This window comes from Sus scrofa, chromosome 12, assembly GCF_000003025.6.
Source record: "Sus scrofa isolate TJ Tabasco breed Duroc chromosome 12, Sscrofa11.1, whole genome shotgun sequence".
NCBI classification, from domain to species: Eukaryota; Metazoa; Chordata; class Mammalia; order Artiodactyla; family Suidae; genus Sus; species Sus scrofa.
In genome coordinates this window covers 17251361-17274711 of record NC_010454.4, presented here as the reverse complement: position 1 = coordinate 17274711, position 23351 = coordinate 17251361, and the positions used below count along the sequence as shown (strand labels likewise).

At 55.4% G+C, this 23351-nt stretch overlaps 1 protein-coding gene across 2 annotated transcripts in view; it reads left to right on the top strand.

Annotated features, from left to right (window-relative positions):
• Positions 1-23351, top strand: part of CRHR1 (corticotropin releasing hormone receptor 1) — a 54948-nt gene extending 31597 nt beyond the window's left edge. The window contains 11 exon segments of one of the 2 annotated variants that reach the window (NM_001144110.1): positions 1276-1395; positions 7197-7282; positions 14875-14981; positions 15792-15912; positions 16120-16273; positions 16564-16624; positions 19573-19645; positions 19909-19994; positions 20225-20360; positions 20549-20590; positions 21397-21537. In NM_001144110.1, coding sequence (NP_001137582.1) covers positions 1276-1395; positions 7197-7282; positions 14875-14981; positions 15792-15912; positions 16120-16273; positions 16564-16624; positions 19573-19645; positions 19909-19994; positions 20225-20360; positions 20549-20590; positions 21397-21537 — 1127 coding nt within the window. 2 annotated transcript variants of the gene reach the window in all.

The following is a 23351-nucleotide window of genomic DNA, read 5'->3' as shown; positions in this document are numbered from 1 at the left end:
ATGGGAACTCCTAAAATTAAGAATTTTTGATCAGGGGAGTTCCTGTCGTGGCTCAGTGGTAACAAATCCAACGAGTATCCAGGAGGATGCAGGTTCAATCCCTGGCCTCGATCAGTGGGTTAAAGATCCAGTGTTGCTGTGAGCTGTGGTGTAGGCCAGCAGCTACAGCTCCAATTTGACCTCTAGCCTGAGAACCTCCATATGCCACAGATGCGGCCCTAAGAAGACAGGAAAAAAAAAAAAAAAAGAATTTCTGATCAGGAGTTCCCATTGTGTCTCAGGTTAAGAATCCAACATAGCGTCCCTGAGGATGCAGGATCAATCCCTGGGCTCACTCAGTGGGTTAAGGATCTAGCGTTGCCTCAAGCTGCGGCATTAGGTTGCAGGTGCAGCTCAGATCCAGTGTTGCTGTGGCTATGGCATTGCTGTGGCTGTGGTGCAGGCCAGCAGCTGCAGCTCTGATTTGACCCCTAGCCTGGGAACTTCCATATGCCACAGGTGTGGCCTTAAAAATAAATAAATAAAAATTTAAAAATAAGAATGTCTGATCAGATCCAATACTTTATTATCAATAAAGACACTAAAGCTCAGAGAGAGCAAGCAACTTGCCTACAGCAACACAGCAAATTAATTGCAGAGTCCAGTCTGAAACCAAGGTTCCAGAGTACTGGTCCAGTGTCCCTTCCCTTTTTCCCTGTAGTTCCCCTCTCCCTCCTCTCCTGAGGATCCAGCATGGACCAGAGCACAAATGTTCAGTAAATGTGGTTATCAGGTGAGCTGGCAGGTGGGCCAACTTCTTTTAGCTGGTTCCTCCCTGCAGGTCCAGAGCAGATGTGGTTTGGTTCTAGAGATGTGTGAGAGGACTGGGTCAGGCATTGGCTGGGTCTCTTCCGAACTGTTCCAGGCTGTGAATTCTGAGAGCTCAAGTCTATACCAAATGAAGGGCCAAGATAAGTGTCCTCAGGCTACAGAGCAGGGGACCTGAAACATGTCCTGTTTTCCTTTAAATGTCATCTAGGACCTCAGCTTTTAAAACTGCCTCCAGCTGCCTCTTCCTCCTCTGCTCTAGAACCCACGTTGGCTCCCTAGTGCCATAGCACCAAATTCAGATTCCTTCCCCTGGCGTCTCCTCTGCAGAAAAGGAGCTCATCTCTGCACTGGGGCCATTGCTCCTATTCTGTCTCCAGTTGGTGTGTGAGTGTGGGCTGGTGGGGAGGGGGCTAGGACACTGGAATGGGGACATTGCTGTGCTTCACCAGCCATCTCTCCCCCCAGGACTGCAGTGCAACGCATCCGTGGACCTCATTGGCACCTGCTGGCCCCAGAGCCCTGCAGGGCAGCTAGTGGTTCGACCCTGCCCCGCCTATTTCTACGGTGTCCGCTACAACACCACAAGTAAGGGAGCTCGTGTGGCTGGCGGTGGGGTGGGGGGGGAGACCATCCACTAAGAGGTGACAGGATGGGCAGAGCTTGGGACTTGTTGGAATTGTGGAAAATAACAATGACAATTACAATAATAAGGAGTTCCCATCGTGGCTCAGCAGTTAGCAAACCCGACTAGCTTCCATGAGGATGCAGGTTCGATCTCTTGCCTCACTCAGTGGGTTAATGATCCAGTGTTGCCGAGTTGTGGTGTAGGTCGCAGACGTGGCTCGGATCCCACATTGCTGTGACTGTGGCGTAGGGCAGCAGCTACAGCTCCAGTTGGACCCCTAATCTGGGAACCTCCATATGCTGCAGGAGTGGCCCTAAAAAAAAACACACACACAAAAAGATCAAAAAAAAAAATGACAAAAATAATAGCAGAACCATTCGTGGGTACAGTGACCATTGACCAAAGGCCGGCTCTGTGCTCTACTGGGCATTCTGCTCATTGCTGCTGATGTTCTCACAACACCCTGGAAGATACTGCATGTAACTATGTTATATAACTAAGGCCTCTGAGGCTCAGAGAGGTTAGGGAACTTGCCCAAGGTCACCAGCTGGTAAGAGGTGAAGCAGAAATTTGTATCCAGGCCCGTCTGACACTTTTCCTCTGCAGTTGCCAGACAGCATCAGTCAGTATGAGCCACGAGGTAGGGCAGGAATCATCAGAGTAGCTCCCAACTTTCCTCAGAGAGGTTTCCAGGCCCACCCAGCACCCCCCGCCCAACAAGGTAAGGGACTCAGAGTTTTAGATGGGCAGGGGGCTCAGCCTTGCATGCAGGTCTACAGGTGGGGTGGGGCTGGGGGAGGACTGACCCAGGCAAGGTTTGTTCAGATATTTGATCCGCATGTAAACACCTCGCTCCCTGATGGCAGCCTCCACCTCCAGGCTTTGCAGCGCCTTGCTATGCCACCTGTCACCCTCAGAATTAATTTGCTCTCCCCTGTCAATGACTCACAGCCCTTGCTTATCAGGAGAGCAACAGCTGCAGGCCAGGGGCCCTGATCTATCTGAAGGGAGGGTGGGGGTCCCTGAGTGGGCCCTTGGGGTCTTGGGGGCCTGATCTCAGTGCTCAGAGGAGTCAGAGGGTGACACAGACACCAGGTGATCGTGTGACCTTTGGCACATTTTTTCCCCTTCTATGGCCCTCTGGCCCCTCCTCTGAGGATGGAGAGGGCTGGATGACATGACTCCTTAAGACCTTGTCCTGGAATGTCTCTTGTGGCTCAGTGGGTTAAGAACCTGTCTAGTATCCATGAGGATGTGTGTTTGATCCCTGGCCTCACTCAGTGGATTAAGGATCCGGTGTTGTCATGGCTGTGGTGTAGGCTGGCAGCTGCAGCTCCAATTGGACCCCTAGCCTGGAAACTTCGATATGTTGCAAGTACAGCCCTAAAAAGCAGAAAAAAAAAAGAAAGAAAGAAAGAAAAAAGGAAAGAAAAGAAATAAAGATTGGGAGAGGTGTGCGGGGAGAATGCAAGTAGGAGGAATGGCAGGTGGACCTAGAAGAAAGTTAGGGCTGTACATCCTGCCAGCCTCCAGTTTAGTTGGGCCCATTTCAGTAAGAAATGGAGACAGGAGTTCCCGTCGTGGCGCAGTGGTTAACGAATCCGACTAGGAACCATGAGGTTGCGGGTTTGGTCCCTGCCCTTGCTCAGTGGGTTAAGGATCCGGCGTTGCCGTGAGCTGTGGTGTAGGTTGCAGACGCGGCTCGGATCCCGAGTTGCTGTGGCTCTGGTGTAGGCCGGTGGCTACAGCTGCGATTGGACCCCTAGCCTGGGAACCTCCATATGCCGCAGGAGCGGCCCAAGAAATAGCAAAAAGACAAAACAAACAAACAAACAAAAAAAAAAAAACCAAAACAAACAAAAAAAAGAAATGGAGACAGAAAGGCTAAAAACTGCCCAAGGTCACAAAGCTTGGAGGCAGCACTGGCACTGGGGCCCCAGAGCCCTGATGCTGCTCTTCTCACATAGCTGTGAGCCCTGCCCTGGAGCTCCCTGGAGAGAGGCCGCATTAAGGCTGGTGCAGGGTGGGAGTGGGGGCTGCTTCCAGGAGGAGCCCCCAACCCCCTCGTGACAGCTCCAGGTCTCGTCAGTTCCACCTCCAAAGTGATTCTTGTGTGTGACCCAACCTGCCCTCCACCCCCATTGCCACTGCCCCAGTCTAAGTTCCCCAGTCTCTAAATCCAGTTTCTCATGTGACCTGTCACACCCTTGCCTGGAGTCAGGCCTTCTGGGGCTCCCCACTGCCTCCATGGTCAAGCCCACACTCTGTGGCTACAGTTTGACCTACCTTTGCAGCTGGCCCTGGCCACTCCCCACAAACTCCCCTCACTCTCATCCCCAAGGGCAACTTGACATGCACCAAATAAAACTTTAGTGCCTGGGCACCGTCTACTTGATAGGTCAGGTCTGCCGCAAGTGGAAGCCAGAAGTCCTGGGTTCTAGTCCCAACTCCATCTATAACTGGTTCAGGGACCCTCTGCACTGTCCCTCCCCTGCCCTCAGTTCCTCCATTTGCAGGATGGGTGGAAGGTTTGGGTGAGGTACTCCCTTGCTCCTCCCCCCTGTGATCCTAGGAGAGCAGCTGGAGGAGGTGATGGTCCCTTGATGGGGGCAGGGCTGGAAGACTGGCCTTTCCAGGTGCCCCCAGCACCAGAATGATGCGGAACGCCTGAGTAATCAGTAGCGACCAGGAAGCCAGAGTTGCACCTAATCATTAGCACTAATTAATTCATTTACTGATGAGACATTGCCAGGACTTCTAGGCCTTCTCCTCAGCACCCTCCCTCCTGCTGCATCTGATCTTCAAAGGGATGGGAAGCATTTCCAAAAATATCCACTTTCCCGTGATTCTCCGGGAGGACTGCTCAGCTCAGCAATTAAAGACAAGGAGGTCGAATCCTCCCCGGCAACGACTCCCTGCTTCTTGGGCCTGTTTTCTTGCAGGATCACCTCCCCACTTCCCACCAAGACCTGCTCCCTCTGGGTGACTGGCCTGGGGTCGGCTCCAGGCTCCTGGCCCGCCTGTGGGATGCAAAAGGGGGGGCTTGAGCCAAAGGGATGCCTCCCACCAGGACCCCCTATGATAGCGACAGATGACGTGTTTTGAATCTTATATAAGGTTAGTTAAATACCTCTCCAAGACAATAATAATAAAAATAACAGTTCACACCACATGACAGTAGTGTTCCAAGCACACCGTACATGTCAGCCCCTCAACCACTGAGGTAGAAGCCCTTGTTAAGATCATTCCTATCAGAGTTCCTATCGTGGCTCAGTGGAAACGAACCCAATTAGTATCCATGAGAATGTGGGTTTAACCCCTGGCCTCGCTCAGTGGGTTAAGGATCTGGCGTTGCCATGAGCTGTGGTGTAGGTCACAGACTCAGCTTGGATCCTGCATTGCTGGGCTGTGGTGTAGGCTGGCAGCTGCAGCTCCAATTTGACCCCTAACCTGGGAATTTCCATATGCTGCAGGTGTGGCCCTTAAAAAAAAAAAAAAAAAAAAATTCCTATCTTGCAGATAAGGAAACTGAGAGGTGGTGGGACTTATCCAAGGGCTGGTGCCCAGGATTTGAACCCAGGCTGTCAGGGTAGCCAGCTCTTAATACTGCAGGGTGCTTCCTGTCTTAAGGCAACATCCCTGACTGCTGTCCTCTTGCCCCCTCCAGCCAGGTCTCTGACCCCAGGTCCTTTTCTCTGCAGACGTTTTGGAGCAGCCTCCAGTTCCGGGGCCCTCCTGTCCAGGGCAGACACACTGGATTCCTCTGTTTCCTTGCCTCCCCGCAGACCTCCCTGAAACCCAAGCCTCTGAGCCCTCAGCCCTCTAGTAGCTTATCCCTCATTTAGCAATTAGGAGGGAATCAGCAACTCTGCCCAAGGGCTCAGCTCTGTGGAGACTCAGGTCCACTGGCAGAGAAGCTGAGCAGAGCTTTAAAAATCCATTTAGCTTCATTTTCTCACTGGTGTGCTGTGGCGGGAGCAGCCTCTCAGCAGAAAGGCCAGGGAGCAGGGTTAGAGAGGAGGCCCACCCGCTAATGCCCACCCCATCCTCTCCCTCTTGCCCCGTGCTGCCGGCAGAGAGGCAGGTCCCAGATTTGATTGCGCCTTGGGGATCAGTGGGTCCAGCCCTTTCTCCTAGAAATGAGAAGAGAAGGAGTTCCCTTTGTGGTTCAGTGGTTAATGAACCCGACTAGGATCCATGAGGATGCATGTTCGATCCCTGGCCTTGCTCAACGGGTTAAGGATCCAACGTTGCCATGAGCTGTGGTGTAGGTTGCAGATGTGGCTTGGATCTCAAATTGCTGTGGCTGTGGTGTAGGCCAGCCAGCTTTGATTTGACCCCTAGCCTGGGAACTTCCATACACCGTGGGTGTGGCCCTAAAAAGCAAAAAAAAAAAAAAAAAAAAAAAAAAAAAGAGGGTCCTGAGAGGCCAGCTGGCTTAGGTTCTTCTCACAGCACAGCAGCATTGAGCCAGCCCAGGGTTCCCCGTTCTGTCTTCCTCACGGTGCTTTTGCTCACGGTGCTCTGCCCCTGCCAGGCTCCAGGCTCAGGGACTAGGACTCAAGTATCTTCCCCAACGCTCTGCAGCTTTGCAGCGGGGGTGGGATGTGGTGTGAGGCCTGCAGCAGGGGAGGGGCTCTGGTAGGAATGGCTTAAGGCTCATTTCTCATCCAGCCAGTGCTGCCTGGAGTCAGGGCCAGAATTACCTCAAGGAAATGTATTTAGAGCCATCAATGTGGGAAAGAGGTAGAGGGTGGGACAGGGTGACCTCCGCCAGCAAAGGGGAAAAGACTTAAGAATTGAATCTCCCTCCATCCCTTCCCTACTGAGTTTCAGGGCCCTGTGCCCCAGGGTGGGAGTGGGTACAGGCAGGAAGGAGAGTGAGAGGCGCCCTCCGTGTGTCCTAGAGCCTTGAAGCTAGGCCTCAGTTCAGACCACAGGAACTCCCAATCTCCAAAGAAAGGTGACTTTCTTAGGCTTCTGACCTGATGGCTGCCTGGACCCCTCCACCTCCCCAGGCCACTCTCCTGTCTTTTTTCCCAAGTGCCATGTGCCGGTTGGAGCGGCTCCTTGCTACAAGCGGCCCACTCCCGAGACCTCCCCCAGTGCACCTCCCATCTCCTGCCACCTGTCATTTTCTGTCCCAAGAGACTTCCACCCTGGAAGCTCCCACCACAGGACCCTCCAACATAAAGCCTGCTGCAGGGAAATGCCACCCCGGGGACATTCCCTAACTCCTGCCCTGTGAGCCCCACCCGCTGTGAAATGCTGCCATGAGAGTCCCACTGTATGAAAGCTGTCCTTGCCTTGTGCCACGCGAGCTTTCACCACACACCACATCATGCCCAGCCTCGTGGGTGAGAACTGACTCATCAGAACTCACCATTCTTTTCCGCTGCCACGTGAACCCCCAAAATGGGAGCTTTCTCAGAAGGGCACCCACTGTGTCATCTGCCCCCCATACGAGCTTTCGAGGAAACAGCCCGGTTAGCTGGTCAGGCCCATGCCCCTGGGCCAGTCCCGTGAGCCTGGGTGGGCAGAACCAAGGCCTAAGAGGCAGTGGGGTCGCCACCACAATCCTACTGGGGGCCAGTGGGCAGAAAGGGGCAGGAAGAAAGATGGAACTCCTCTCCCCAGCTTCACCCAGGACCCCCCCAGCAAGCAGCTAGCCTAGATGGACAGACCAACGGACGGACAGATACTCAGGCTGCTCTTCAGGAGAGGAGCCACGGGTCACTCTAACTCTCTCTTCTTTTCCCAGACAACGGCTACCGGGAGTGCCTGGCCAATGGCACCTGGGCCGCCCGTGTGAACTACTCCGAGTGCCATGAGATCCTCAGCGAGGAGGTGAGGCTCCAAGCCAGGCTCCCCCTTTGAAGGCTGGGCCTGGGCCCCCCGCCCCCGCGCAGCTTTGTGCCTGCTGCTGGCTAGCTGTGCGGCGGGGGAGGAGGGGGCAGAGGCTGATCTGCAGGGAGAAACTGACTGGGGAGCTGGGAATAGGCCAGCCTGTGAGTGGGCTTCCTTGGGGGAGTCAGACAAGAGGGCAGCTCCCTCCCTCCCTTCCTCTCTTCCTCGCCCCTTCCTTCCTCCCTACCTTCCTTCTTCCTTCCTTCCACTCACTCACTCACTGGGACGGGTTCTCCTCCGTTTTCAACCCCACCCCCCTGTGTGGCACATCCAGGTGCAGCCAGGGTCCTGCATCAGAATCAGGGATGGAGGTGGGGAGCAATGAATTTGGAAAAAGCCCTTGAAGAGCCTTTTAAATATTTAAATGTTTTGGAGAAGATGATGCTTACACATAATACAAAATTCAAAAGGTACAAATGGAAGAACAGAGAAAAGTTTTCCTCGCAGCCCTGTCCCAGCCACCAGGTTCCCCCCACCAAAGGCAACCATTTTGCCAGTTTGTTAAATGTTCTTCCAGAGACAGTTTCTGCATAGGGAGGCTGTTACATATGTGTGTGTGTGTATATATACACTTTTGTTTTTCACCCAAATGTTGCATATTATACACATTGCTTGGCAGTTGCTTTTTTCATATGATCATCCATCTTGGCTATTCTGTATCAGTACATACAGATCATCTACATTCTTTTTTTACATTTTCATAAAATCACATTATACCAATGTTCCATACTTATTTAACCGATCTTTATTCTCAGTCTTTGGTTATTACAAACAGTGCTGCAGTGAATAATCTTTTAAGGGTGACATTTGGCAGATGCATGAGTAATCTTGTCCTGGTCTTGCTGCGTCCCCCTCCCCTTGCCCCTCTCCCTGCATCCCCACCCACCCCTTCAGTGGAGACTGAGGAAGGTGGGGGTCCTGGAGCTGGGGGAGGAGTGAGCCCAAAGTAAAGGGCAGATGGAAAGATGCCCCAAGTTATCCAAGGGCCTCAGGATGCTGGGGTGTGGAAGAGAGGGGCTGGCTGAGGCAGTTCCAAGAATTCCAGGGCCTAAAAGCTCTAACTTGGGAGGGACCTTGGAGACCCTCTGTCCCACCTTGATCTGCCTGGTAATAAGAATCATCCCAGGAGTTCCCATCGTGGCACAGCGGTTAACGAATCCGACTAGGAACCATGAGGTTGCGGGTTCGATCCCTGCCCCTGCTCAGTGGGTTAAGGATCTGGCGTTGCCATGAGCTGCGGTGTAGGTTGCAGACGCGACTCGGATCCCGCGTTGCTGTGGCTCTGGCGTAGGCCGGCGGCTACAGCTCCAATTAGACCCCTAGCCTGGGAACCTCCATATGCCATGGGAGTGGCCCAAAAAAATAGCAAAAAGACAAAAAAAAAAAAAAAAAAAAGAATCATCCCAGACACTCATTCAATACAGGGGTACACACAACATCCGATAAGTCAAACTCTCCAAGGCCTGGAAATCTGTATTTTTAACAATGTGGGTTGGCGGTGGGGTAAGGGGGTTTGACGGGGGGAAAATGAGAAACTCTGATCTAGTGCAACCCATTCACTTTACAGAGGGGGAGGCTGAAGTCCAGAAAGGAGGGGGGGTGATCCCACAAGGCTGCCTGGCCAGAGCGAGTCGGAGCCTGGAACTTGGGCCATGGGAGTCAGGCTCCCTTTGCCCACCACCAGGTACTCAGTGTGAAGTGAGGTTGGTGGTGGGAAAACACCTTTCTCCGCCTAGGGCTCCACCCCGGACCTCCCATCACTGAGATATGGGGGCTCTGCTCTCCTTCCAGAAGCTAGGAAGATAGGGCAATGCTTAGTTAGCCTAAAAGAATAACACGTGCTTTAAAGCGCTGCTTTGGAGATGAAAGAGTGACTTGGGATGCAGAGAGAGAGGCTTCCTGGCACCTAAGGTCACACAGGCCAGGCCACATGGCGCATCCTAGGCAGGGGTGGGTTGGCTTGGCTCCCGACAACCTGGCCTGAGCAAAGATAGCCATCACCCCCCTCCCCCCAGTTGATAAGCACCGTACAGCTAGCCAGCACAGGAAGTTCAGGGCTGGGGTGAGGGCATCCATCTGGACTGCGGGAGGAAAGTAAGGTTCCCAGTTGGGAAACAGGCCAGAAGGGATTGGCTTGGGTGGGGGTGAGACAAAAAGACCACTCAGCAGAGTGGGGATCTCCTTACCTGGCCCACAGTAGAGGAGGTGGGAGGTCAGATCCATGCTGTCAGTGACTCTTAAGATTGCAGGACCGAAGTTCCTGTCCTGGCTTAGCAGAAACAAATCTGACTAGTATCCATGGGGATGCAGGTTCGATCCCTGGCCTCGCTCAGTGGGATGTGGTACAGGTCGCAGATACAATCTGGCATGGCTGTGGCTGTGGCGTTGGCTGGTGGCAAAAAAAAAAAAAAAAAAGACTGCAGTACCTGCCCAGAGAGGGATGGTATGAAGGAAGCAGGACTGAGGCAGGAAGTCTGCAGCCTCTTCGTCGCACCCCACCCTGTGCTTTGATCGTCCTGCTGGGTCTGCAGAGCCTGAGGCTGATGATGCATCTCCAACAGGGGGGTCAGGTCGCCAGCCTCCTGCATGAGGACAGAGCCTTCTTCCCCATCCCAGAGGAGCAGGTGTCTGTTCCTTTCTTGGACATTGGCAAAGCTGGAGACACCACAGGGGCTCTCGGCCTCCCTCCCTGCATTGGAGCCTGCCGAGTGTCAGAGGGCATTCAAGGTCCACTAAATCTAACCTGCTCTAATTTAAGCCACTTCCTTCTCACAGGCTGTTGGGAGACCCTCAGCAGCCCCCATTCGCCAAAACACTCATCAAAGATTCAGGGGCAAAGGTCAGCTGCCCTAAGCCTTCCCTTCTGTCTGCCCTGCAGCTCCTACCCCTTTGCCTGGGCTGGGGTCTCTCCCTCCACCTCCCCAACCCCCTCCCCGCCCAGGGTTTAGGGTAAGAAGGAGGATTAGGGGCACCAGCTTCTCATCAGGCCCCTCTTTGGCAGTATAACAGGAACAGCACTTGCTTTGAAGGCAGAAGCTTTGTGGTTTGGATTCGGGTTCCAACACCTGTGCTGTGTGACCCGGGGCAGGTAACAGCCTCACTGAGTCTCAGTTTCCTAGTCTGTAAAATGTACAATCTCTGCCTCCTGGTGGAGGGAGGGTAGTGGCCGCCTGCATCTTGGCCTGTAGAGGGCGCTCCATCCACCCGCCACCCCTCTGCTGCTGGCCACCAGAGGTCAGGGAGAGGTTGTACTGTTCACCTGGCAGGGTGGGGGTGTCACTGATGAGACCACAGGTGACAGGGGGACCCCCTTCGTCTGGTCGCAGTGCCTCACCCCCACCCGGCCTGCCCCGCCCACCCTTTCCCGGGCAGCTGGCCCCTTTGCCTAGCACTTTGGGTAATCAATTAATTTAATTAGTAAAAATGCCAGCCCCCAGCCGTGCCAGACCCCTCCTCACTCACAAGACTCCCTGTCCCCTCCTGGAGCTACTGTGAAGAGGAGGAAGAAAGTTGCCAATTAATCGAGCAGCCGGTTTCTCAGCTCTGGGCCCGGGCTCAGCCCTAATTAAGCACCAGCGCCCCAGGGAATTGCAGATAATGGATTCGCAGGATGGCTGCCTGTGAAATGGGACTTGTGAGGATGCCCAGAGGCCAGGCCAGGGAGGAGACCTGCCCATAGCCATCACCACCAGGGGATGAGCCCCCAGTTAGGAGCTTCATGCATGGTCCAGCCCCTTTGCTGAGCCCCCATCACCCCTGCACTGGCCCCACTCCCACATCAACACCCTTCCCACACTACCTGGCTCCCTCCACTGCAGTGACAACCCCACTGCCCCAGAAACTGCCCCCCACCCCACCTCTGCCTCCCAGGACACTTGCACACACTCTGCTCCCTTCCCCCATACTCTGCTGAGCACAGGGAGCCCTGGCCTCAGGGACATCCTGGGAGAGCACACCTTGATGGGACATGAAAGGGATTCAGGGTGTAGACCTGAGCCGGGGCTCACTGCTCGCAGAGGGTGTTGGTTGGACCAGGGCTTCTGAAATGCTTAGGAATCATCTGGACTTCTTGATAAAATAGAGATCCTCATTCAGTGGGTCTGGGGTGGGGCTTGAGATTGCGCATTTCTTTTTTTTTTTTTTTTTTTTTTTTTTTTTTTTGTCTTTTGAGGGCAGCACCTGTGGCACATGGAGATTCCCAGGGTAGGGGTCTAATCAGAGCTGCAGCTGCCGGCCTACTCCAGAGCCACAGCAGCGCCAGTTCCGAGCTGCGTCTGCACCCTACACCACAGCTCATGGCAACACTGGATCCTTAACCCACTGAGCAAGGCCAGGGATCGAACCTGCAACCTCATGGTTCCTAGTCGGATTTGTTTCTGCTGCGCCATGATGGGGACTCCGTGTGCATTTCTTAAGATTCCCGCGTGCTCCTAGCTGATGTCCATGCTAGCGTGGGGACCACACTTTGAGGAGCAAGGAGCTGGAGCGCCCACGCGGGGGGTGAGGTAGTTCAGGAGACCCAGGTGGAGAGGAAGAGCCACAAAATGGGGGGTGGGGGTGGGAGAGAGAGTGGAGCAGGGAGCCTGGGAGGGGTGGTGGGGACCAGGCAGGGAGAACTCCCCACGCCATCCTGAAAGGACATCGGGACAGATCTGACACGGCCACCACTTGGAACAAGGTGTGTCTTGCAGAAAATCTGGTCAGAATTATTTCTTGGATTCTGGTCTGGCCTCTGCCCAGCACCACACCGTGCCACCCTCCTCAAGGCACCTGCCCATCTCAGGTCTGCAAATGGGACAGAGGGCTGGTCAGGTCTCCAGGGGCTGGCCATGTCCATCTGTCCTTCAGGCATCCCAGAGGTTTCTGCAGTTAATGGTGGCTTTCTCTCAGAAGGACACTGACTGACTCAGGGTGTTATTCAGTGTCTCGAGATGTTGCCGGCTGTTCTCCTGGGTGTCATGGAAGACCTCTCAGGGTATCACTGACCATCTCAAATGGTGTCCCTGGCCATCTCTGGGGGTGACACTGCCACCTGTCCCAGTCCTCTGGGGTGCTCTCTGCACTGTAACCCCCGGCAGGCTTGCTGTTTCTCAGATTGCATCAGACTGATAAGGCAGATGAGAAGCAGGTCTCTGACCCACCCTGGGCACTCCAGCTGGAGGGGTCAGGCAGAGGTGGCCCCTGATTCTCCACTTTCAGCCTTAGTGGAGAAAATCCCTCAAGAACCCCCAAGCTCCCTGTAGAAGCTCCCTGAGGATTCTGGGCCCAGGACGAAGAGAGCACCTCTGTTAAGTCCCTGCTTATCCCCCAAGAAATGAATGTGGGGAGAGAGGAGGGAGGGTCTTTAAGGCCAAGCAGACCTGGATTCTGAATGCTGGCTGGGTGACTTGGGCCGTTGATGCAACCTCTTCAACTGGAAAAACGGGGACAGAAGGACAGTCTCAGAGGGCCCTTGTGAGAAAGAAAGGCAGTGACATCTGTCAAGCTCCTGGCTCAGTGCCCAGCATACAGTTGGTATTAATAAATGACTCATCCCACCTCAAACCAGAGGATCCTAGCACAGCTGGGGGTTGGGGGGGCAGCAGGTCTCCCTGGATCCTGTTCCTTCTGCCCTGCCCCCATCCTGTGCAGGGAGCTGGGGCATCACACATTCTGGGCTCTGCAGACACTGCCGTTACCCAGGGGCTTCGCAGCTTGGATTTGTGGAAAATTTAATAAAAGGAAATTAAATATCAGCTCCAGAAAGGCTGGATGTATGCATATCTGCTGGACTCTCTGGATCTGGCATCTTTGGCCAGGGGCTCAAAGATCCCCCCACCCTGATTTATAGGACACAGCGGATACTCTGCCCCCCGCCCCAACGCCCGCCTCTCTCCCGACTGCCTCCATTTACACCTTGCTGGGTCTCAGCCCTTCAGAGCCTGAGCTGCTAATGTGATTTTGTCATGTTCCTGAAAGCCTCTTCCAGGAAAACCCACCCCTAGAAGAGCTGCCTGGGCCTTTGGGACCTTAGGGCTTCTTCGGTGAGGACACCCCTTCAGAAGGGGTGTGCCAGGGGCTGGAGGCAGGGAGCACCTCGCCCCTTCTCAGATGCCTGGTGGTTGTCCCGCCATGGAAGTACATCCCTTGTCCTCGGGTGGGTGAATCTGGGCCTCAGTTTCCTCATCTGAAAGATGGGTGGAGCTGGACTAGATCCTTTGGGACCAGCTCCGATGTCCCCAGATTTTGTAATTCTGACAGGAGGGTCCACAGAGAGCCAGGAGCTCTGGTGGGTCTGAAAGGGTGAACAGGTCTGTGAGCTGGGCTTGTTCTCAGCCAGTTTCTGTGCCCCGTCATGCCCAGGCCCCACCCCAGAACCTGGAAAGGGTAAGGGAGGGAGGGGTTCACAGAGACACGCCCCCCCACCGCACCCCTCCGCCCCGGAAACCAGCTGCTTTCCAGCATCCGTTTTTCCCTTCCCCCCACCCGTTGGCGGGTCCACCTTGCACCATACTCTGGCTCTCTAGCTCCTGTTGCTGTCTCGGGACAGGAGTCTGTGAGAGCTGGGCACTGGGGACCACCAGTTTCCTGCCTCAGCATCTTCCACCCTGCACATGAAGGTGAGAGGTGGTTTGAAGTTGAGTGATAATGATCTTGAATGAGTCCTTGTACTTCTGGGCCTGTTTTTCTGCAAAACAAGGTGCAGATCCCCTACCAGCTCTTTCCCTGGCATTGCTTGAGGGTTTGAGCAGACAGCAGGTATGAAAATACTCTGTAAACGTGAAGGCTTCAACACTCGAGCGAACATTGATTGGAAAGGGGGGACCGTAGCGTTTCCCAGCTTCCATCAGCATGTGAAAGGAATTAAGTCATAACATTGGGGACTTCGTTTTAGTCTTGAGAGAGGACCCCATTGACTTGGCGCAGACCCCTTGGGCCAGAGGTAGAACCTGGGAAGCCAGTTATGGAGCCTAGAGAGTTTTTGGGGTTTGGGTTTTGTTTGTTTTTTTTTTTAATGGTTTCTAATGATTCTGTGGATGTTGATCCATAGCACCTGCCCTTCCCTCTCCTCACTGGTAGGACAGCCTTCGACCGCAGCAGGAAGGATTTAGGGGTGATCAAGAAGATCGTGGCTCAACACAGAGATGGGAGGAGAAGTCCTAGAGGGTTGTGTCTGCCCTACAAGGGCCACCTGGTGTCCAGACCGAATGGAAATGTAGTTGTGAGAGCCTGTCTGTGAGCCGTGCCGGCACGTTTGTGCCTGCGGAGGGAGGAAGCCTGTGTGATGTGCTAAGTCAAGTTGACTGATACTTGTCTAACCGTGCAGAGCAGTGCGCAGAGCGTGGGATTCAGGAGCAGACAGACACAGTCTCAAACTGGACTGCCCTGCTCTAGGGCAATGCCTGACGCTTAGTAGGGGCTCAGGAGGGGGGAGCTCTTGGTGTTGTTGCCCACACTGTTGGGGGCACTTGTGGGGGGCTGACCTCACTGTCGAGTGGGCATAGGGCTGTAACCATGCGGAAGCCTCACGCCTGCCCTCTCTCCTGCCTCAGAAGAAGAGCAAGGTGCACTACCATGTGGCTGTCATCATCAACTACCTGGGCCACTGTGTCTCCCTGGTGGCCCTCCTGGTGGCCTTTGTCCTCTTTCTGCGGCTGAGGTGAGGAGCCCTGTCCCTGCTCCCTGTCCCCCATCCCACCTCCCAGAGCCTTGAGCAGGGGTGAGAAGAGGCAGGAGGCAGTTCTAAGCAGGGGGCTGCCAGGAAGGGAGTCCCCAGCCTAGAGCTGCCCCCTCACCCCAGTGGGAGGAGGTGACAGATATAGGTGTCCCAGGTCCTTTGGAACCTCTGGCAGGGCTGCTTCTGTACCCCTGCCCAGTGATTGCAGCAGAGAGGTGGACAGCCAAAGCCTAGGCTGGCCTTGTGTCACCCACACCCATGCCAGGCTGCCCCCATTTGGGAGACCAGGAAGGTGGAGCCCCCTTTGGGTTGGAACCTGCCTGGGACTGGCATGACTGCCAGGGATGCAGGTGGCAGCACCAGACGGGTCAGTGCCGGGAGTGGGGGGGTGGGAGCAGGGCCTGAGCACCAGGGCCGAGAGCTGGGAGGGAGGCCTCTCTCCGGAGGCCTTTCATGTTTTCTGACCCTCAAGCCTGGAGCTACAGGGAGAGAGGGGAGCTCAGGGGAGAGGGGCCATCCCTGGTCAGCAAGCAGCCCCTAGTCCCCATGGCATTGGCTGTGTGGCAGGCTCTGCCCTGGAGCTTAGGTCTGGATCCGCCACAGTTGGGAAGGGACCAGTGGGGCAGCAGGAGCGCCTCTGCTGCCACCTCCCAGTGGAACTTGGCAGGCAACGCTGCTCTGAGCCTCTGTTTCCCTGTCCATACACCTGGGCTGGAGCGAGCTGGTGGCCTCGCTCTCTCCTTCGCTTTCCTCCCCTTCCTCCTGTCACCCACCCTCCCTCGCTGCCCCCAGGAGCATCCGGTGCCTGAGGAACATCATCCACTGGAACCTCATCTCAGCCTTCATCCTGCGCAACGCCACGTGGTTCGTGGTCCAGCTCACCATGAGCCCCGAAGTCCACCAGAGCAACGTGGTGTGTCCAGGAGGGACGGGCCCAGGGGCAGAGGGAGGGTCTGGGTGGGGCTGTCCTGGAGGAGGAGGGGCCAGAGCCAGGCCTTGGAGCCCACAGAACAGGATTCCAAGGGGCAGGGGGTCCCCCAGGCCAGGTGGGCTGCTGCTGCCCCCCTACTCTGTGCCCCACTCCTGGCTCATCGTCACCTCTGATGGGGGTGGGTGGCAGGGCTGGTGCAGGTTGGTGACAGCCGCCTACAACTATTTCCATGTGACCAACTTCTTCTGGATGTTCGGCGAGGGCTGCTACCTGCACACGGCCATCGTGCTCACGTATTCCACAGACCGGCTGCGCAAGTGGATGTTTATCTGCATTGGCTGGGGTGAGCAGGCCACCCCCTGCCCCGGCCAGCCATCCTCTTCTTGCCCAGACTCAGGCCAGCCAGCTGGGGGCCTGAGACCCAAGCCAGGTTAGGGTGGTGGGGTGTGCACACAGCCCTCTGCCATTACTTGAGGGTGGGGATGGCGGGAACATTAGAAGGAGCCGTATTGGGTGAGTACTGGGGGGGAGGGGGCCTGCCGCCTCTGGGCACTGGGCTGCCCTGGGGTCCTCCAGGCTCTGCATCCCCCAGACCCCACCGATGGGTCCTGTGACAGCCGGTCTCTCCCCCAGGTGTGCCTTTCCCCATCATCGTGGCCTGGGCCATTGGGAAGCTGTACTATGACAATGAGAAGTAAGTTACTTCTTGGAGTTCCCATTGTGGCTCAGCTGGTTAAGGACCCAACGTAGTGCCCATGAGGATGTGGGTTCAATCCCTGGCCTTGCTCAGTGGGTTAAGTATCTGGCATTGCTGCGAGCTGCAGTGTAGGTTGCAGGCGCCACTCAGATCCTGCATTGCTGTGGCTGTGGTGTAGGTCAGCAGCTGCAGCTCCGATTCTACCCCTAGTCTGGGAACTTCCATATGATGCAGGTGCGGCCCTAAAAAGAAAAAAAAAATTTCCTGCCTTCTCTGCACTGCTCTGGGGGACCCCTGACTCCCAAGGAGGCCCCCAGCCCAGCTCTGCCTGACACTCCCCAGGGGGCGTCAGCCATGTCACCTTCCCTGTCAGGGCCCCAGTTTCCTCATCCATATAGGAGGGTGCTGGGAGTCAGACTCAATCTGAGGCTCCCTAGCAGTGCTCTGCCTGAGGTGGGGCTGGACAGGCAGGTCCAGGCTCTCTTTATCTGTCTCACAACAAGCAGAACAGCCTAAAGGCTACTGGCAATCTTTGGAGCCAGACCACCCAGTTTCCGAATCATGGCTCCACTGTTCAGTAGCTTTATTACCTTGGGCTGCTTACTACAGTGTGCCTCAGTTTCCTCATCTGTAAAATGGGCATCCTTGTAGTAGTGCCTCCTTCAAAGGGTTGTTATGGGGATGACATAAGTTAATATCAAGACAGAATAGGGAGTTCCCATCGTGGCTCAGTAGAAACGAAACTGACTAGTATCCCTGAGGACATGGGTTCAATCCCTGGCCTCGCTCAGTGGGTTAAGGATCTGGTGTTGATTTGAGCTGTGGTGTAGGCTGGCAGCTGTAGCTGCAATTCGACGCCTAGCCTGGGAACTTCCATATGCCGAGAGTGGGGCCCTAAAAAGCCAAACAAACATCAAAAAAACTTAGAATAGAGTCTGGCACATAGTAAATGCCATAAAAATGTTTTCTGATAATGTTTAACAGAAGATTCCGTGGATTTAACAGAAATGAATCTGGACAATCTCAGAGACTCCTTCTAGCTCTAAAGTCCAGACAGACCTTTTAAATGGAAGCAGATGTTTCCAATCACCCCTGAAAACGGATGAGGTAGTTCTCAGCTTTGGTTCATGTTAGAATCATTCAGGAAGCTTTAAAAATACCAATGCCCAGGCTTGACCTCCGGGGAGATGGATGTCATTGGTCTAGAGTATGACCTGGGCACCAGGATATTTTAAACCTGCCCAGGTGATTCTAATGCAAAGCCAAGATTAAGAAGCAGAGGCAGAAAAAGTTGGTGGAGGAGGTGCCAGCACATTCTTTGCCAGAGTGTTCTCAGGAAGGAGCTGACAGGACTGTGGCCTGGATCCCAGAGCACCCAGGATTGTAAATCCCAGTCGAGGGAGACTGTGCTTGTAGGTGTGCATGTGAGTACAGAGGCAGAGGCAGAGGGGAGGAACACGTTTCGAAAAACTGCCCAGGGAGTTCCCGTCATGGCTCAGTGGTTAACGAGCCTGACTAGGAGCCATGAGGTTGCGGGTTCGATCCCTGACCTCGTTCAGTGGGTTAAGAATCCGGCATTGCCATGAGCTGTGGTGTAGGTCACGGACGCGGCTCAGATCCTGCGTTGCTGTGGCTCCGGCGTAGGCCTGTGTCTACAGCTCCGATTAGACCCCTAGCCTGGGAACCTCCATATGCCGCAGGTGCAGCCTAGAAAAGACCAAAAAAAAAAAAAAAAAAAAAAAAAAAGCTGCCCAGGAGTTCCCATTTTGGCTCAGCAATAGAAAACATGACTAGTATCCCTGAGGATGTGGGTTCAATCCTTGGACTTGTTTAGTGTGTTAAGGATCCGGCCTTACGGTGAGCTGAGGTGTAGGTCGCAGACGTGGCTTGGATCTGGCGTTGCTGTGGCTGTGGCTGTGGCATAGGCTGGCAGCTGTAGCTCTGATTGGACCCGTAGCCTGGGAACCTCTATATGTTGTGAGTGCAGCCCTAAAAAGACCAAAAACAAAAAAAGCAAAAAAACAAAAAACAAACCCAAACACCTGCCCAGTGTTTGTCTGGAAAGATACCACCAGAGCTCTGAGGAAAGTCAGTCTGATCGCCTCTGGAGTGCCACCTTGTGGTGAAATGGTGACACTGCAGCAGAAGGGATCCAGGTGTGAGTCCTGAGAAGGAACCTGCAGGTCTGAGGGCCAAGGACTGGACCTGGCCCCAGGACAGCCTGTGTTTGGTCAGCACAGTTTTTTTGGAAAACTTGAATTTATTGCCAACCTTGAAAAAGTCAATAGGTTTCACATAAAATTTTCAGTTTCTTGTTTATGGAAGCATCATGAGATCTAGGTACTGCAGATTTGCGTCCTAGCTGCTCAACAGTCTCTGCTCCACAGTCTCTGCTCAAGGCCATAGGACTTCCTATGTGCCCCATCCCAACCCACTCCCCAGACCTCTTTAGATCTCGCTGGAAGGAAACTCAAGAAAACACAAGGCAAGTCTGCTTCTCCCGACAGGTGAAACCTGTAGAATCTCTGCCTCCAGGTTGTTCAGGCTGCAATTAAAGACATTCAGGGATTGTTAGCTAGAGCTGTCACTGCATGACAGGTGGAGGGGAAGGTACCACTTGTGGGCATGCGCCAGAGCCACTGTGGGCCAAGGGGAGCTGTGTGTGTCGAGCCCATGCCTATTCTATTCAGTGGGTTTTTTCCACAGTTCCCCTTGGGCCACTGGGCCTGCTTCTGCCTTTACATCTCTAAGGATGCTGTCCATTCTGCAGATGGAATGACTGAGGCAACGTGGTGGGATCTTGACCAGTTCTACCAGGGTTGGAATTGGGGCACCCAGATCCTGGCTTTTGGCTCCAGTCCTGCCCTGGCCCAGCACTGCTCCTCCCACGTGACACTCAAATGGACCCAGATGACCCTCCTCCTCCTCCCTCTGTGGCTTTCTAGGTGCTGGTTTGGCAAAAGGCCTGGGGTATACACTGACTACATCTACCAGGGCCCCATGATATTGGTCCTGCTGGTAAGAGCCTGGGTAGGGGGGCAGGAGAGAGGGGCTCAGTGGGGACGGGCAAGCGGTGCTTTCTGTGGACAGAAAGGATCCCTCTCCCAGAGGTGAAGGTTGTGGGGCCAGAAATGTGCATGGGCTCACGAAGGCAGTGGGGAGCAGCAGGGGGACAGAGGCCAGACCTGAGATAGCTGAGTCCCTGACCTGTCCCCACCCACCCCGCCACTGTCCTGCACACATCCATGCCCATGCCACCGCACTGCGTGCTCAAATTACAGATCAACTTTATCTTCCTTTTCAACATCGTCCGCATCCTCATGACCAAACTCCGGGCATCCACCACTTCTGAGACCATTCAGTACAGGTAAGCAGTGCTGCCTTTCCCACCGAGGGGGCTTCAGAGACCCCACCTCTGACCCAGGGTCCCTGCCACCAGATCTGAGAGTCCTTCCTGAAACCCCAGCTCCCTGTCTCAGACGGGGGTGGGGGTCTGCTGCAGCCCTCCCCCGGACCCGGTCCTCTTCACCAGGCCGAGGCCCCAGCCCCCTCTGGGGGTGGGCTGTGACTCAGCCTCCCCACCTCCCCCCATCTCAGGAAGGCTGTCAAGGCCACCCTGGTGCTGCTCCCCCTCCTGGGCATCACGTACATGCTGTTCTTCGTGAACCCCGGGGAAGACGAGGTCTCCCGGGTCGTCTTCATCTACTTCAACTCCTTCCTGGAATCCTTCCAGGTACAGCTGCCCGCCCCCTCCCGCCCTGGCTATGGCCCTGGCCAACCCCCGCACCTCCTGGGGTGGGGATTCTCCGGGCAGGGGTCTGGAGGGGCAGGAGGCCGGGGACAGAAAGGGGGGCAGCCCTTGAGGCTGGGTGGGGCCGCACCTGCCCCGGTCCCTTGACCCGTCCTCTCCCTCCACCCCAGGGTTTCTTCGTGTCCGTGTTCTACTGTTTCCTCAACAGCGAGGTAAGGACCTGGGGCCCGGGCTCAGGACAGCAGGAGGCCTGCTGGGACCCGAGATTGCCCGCAGCCTCCTCCTGCCCTCCACATGCCGGCTCTCTCCTCCCTGCTCCCAGGTCCCTAAGGGGATGCTGCTGGGAGCCCGGGAGAGTCCCTGCCACCCGCCCACACAGCTCCTGCAGTGGCCAGCCTGCTTCTTTGCTCTCGTAGGCAGTGGGTGAGGGGAGCCTGAAGCTGGGGCTCCAGTCTTGTCAATGGGTCTGTGAAATGAGTTGCTGAAAACCAGGAAGCTGAGCCCTGGAGCAGGAAGTGTATGTAGCTTGAGGGCAGGAGAGGTGTATGGGTTGAGGGTATAGAGTCCTCATGGCAAAGGCCATATGGCACCTTTCGGTGGATTCAGAAAAGCCATCCTTTGTTCAGAATGCTTGAGAAAATTTTCCTAACAAATATGCAAATCAGGAGTTCCCATTGTGGCTCAGTGGGTTAAGAACCTAACTAGTATCCACGAGGATGCGGGTTTGATTCCTGGCATCACTCAGTGGGTTAAGGGTCTGGCATTGCCACAAGCTGTGGTGTAGGTTGCAGATGCAGCTCCAATTCAACCCCTACCCTGGGAACTTCTATGTGCTGCAGGTGTGGCTGTAAAAAGAAAAGGAAAAAAAAAAAACAAACAAACCCGCAAATCAGCAACGATGTGAATATTGCCACCTCCTCTGTGGCCTCCTGTGTGCTGCTCACAAGTAGAGCTGCTTGTGGCAGCCCTGGGGGAGGGAGAGGGTGTCCTAAAGCCCTGCTCTGCTCTGTGCCCACAGGTCCGCTCCGCCATCCGGAAGAGGTGGCACCGATGGCAGGACAAGCATTCAATCCGCGCCCGTGTGGCCCGCGCCATGTCCATCCCCACCTCCCCGACCCGAGTCAGCTTTCACAGCATCAAGCAATCCACTGCGGTCTGAGTTGGGGGGCTATGGAGCAGCCCCCCGAGATCTATGTTTGGGAAGATGGTCACCAGACTCAGCCAGCTGCCTTGTCTGTAGGGGGGACCAGGTCCTTCCCACACCCTGTACCCCCAGGAACAGCTGGCCCTGAGAGCCCAGGATCCTCCCTGACCCTCAGCTGAGCAGGAATACCAGACCTGTGAGAGCAGTCGGGAGGTGGGGCACGGGATGAATGGACTGTAACCTATGGGACTGGGCTGGGCCCAGGGCCTCTGGCTCCCCTTTGCCCCGATCTTCCTGGAGAATGGAGCAGAAATGGAGGGGAGGTGGAGAGCGGGAATCCAAAGCAGGTCCCTCCAAGAGGCATCTTCTCCCGGAGCACAAGATGGCAGCTGGAGTCCTCAGCGACTGTGAGGGGCCATTCACTGCCTCAGGGGCATCATGGGAAATTCCTGTGACAGCATCTGAGCCATCGTGATGATGCCTCTGGGCCTTAGCAATGCCTTCCAGCAGCCCTGGGAACCAAGGCCATGTTGTCAGAAGCCCTGAAGACATTCTTAGAAATCAAGTGTCATCATCAGACATCAGGCCACATCTCCGAAATCCTCCCAAGCCACCAGAAATTCATCTGACCCCGTGGTCCTGCCACCAGAAAAGCCCTGCCTCGCTGCCTTGCACCCTTGGGCCTTTACCACCGCACAGCCCACAGGGGTTTCCCCCTCCTTAACCTCCTGCCCCAGGTGTCTCCCCCTTTGTGAGAAGATGGGGAGGTGGGAGGGTGGCGGAGTGTCCTTGAGCAAAAGCCAGTCTGTGCCCCAGCCAAAGCCACCCTTCAAGGGGCAAAGAAGACTTGGGGCCACCCAGTCTGCTGGCTTCCATGACCCGCTTCTGGGGCAACCCTCTGCTGGTCAAAGGGATCTCGTGGCCCTTGGATGACCTCTGGGGCAACATCATTAGCTAAGCACAGAGAGGGCAGGACACCAGCCCCTCTCTGCCCTGAGGTCCCTAAAACAGGACAGGTGGCTCTTGGGGAAAACAGCCAGCTTACTGCTCACACCCCAGGTAAGGACCCAGCCATATCCAGAAGTATTGGACAACCAGAGCAGGGCTTTGGGGGGTTGGGGCTGGGAGATGGGGGCGGCTGGTGTAAATAATAATATTTATCTTTCAACCAGTACGTGTGAAGGCCTGGTCTGTGCTGAGGCTGGGTAAGGGGGTATGCCACGAAGACATGGAGACGACTTTCAGCCTTTAGGGCCTCTGTGTGGCTGGGGAACCTGACGGCACTCTCACACCCACCAAGGATGGGGCGCAAGGGGAGCTGGTGAGGGCAGGAGAGGGCTTAGAAGGGCATGGGGTCTGCAGGGCCCAGGTCATAAGCACAGGGGGGCGGGCTGGAGGGAGAAGGGCCGTGGTGAACCCTGCAGGTGGAGGACACCACGGATCCAGTGCAGCTTGGACAAAGATGAGGCTGTGGGACCCGGCCGGAGCACGTCCCAGCCCCCAGGGAGGCTCTGAGCTGGAAACGGGAAGGCGTTAGGAGGCAGGGGAGGCTGAACAGGTTTGAATGCTGTCTTGAAGGTAGGATCCCCAGAAGGAGACCAGAGACAAGGCTTGGAGAACAAACTCCGGGCTTAGTGCACACAGCGCATGGGTGGTGGGTGGGGCATGAGGCCCAGAACGGAGGGCAGGAGGAAGAGTGGGGGCTGCTGGAGACTTGTCCTGCCTTGGGAGCTGGGGAAGCTGGGTGGTAGCCACACCTGCGCCTTCCCACCTGATTGACTGTTAAGGCTCAAATGGCCACAACTGAGGCACAATTGAAGCATCTTTTT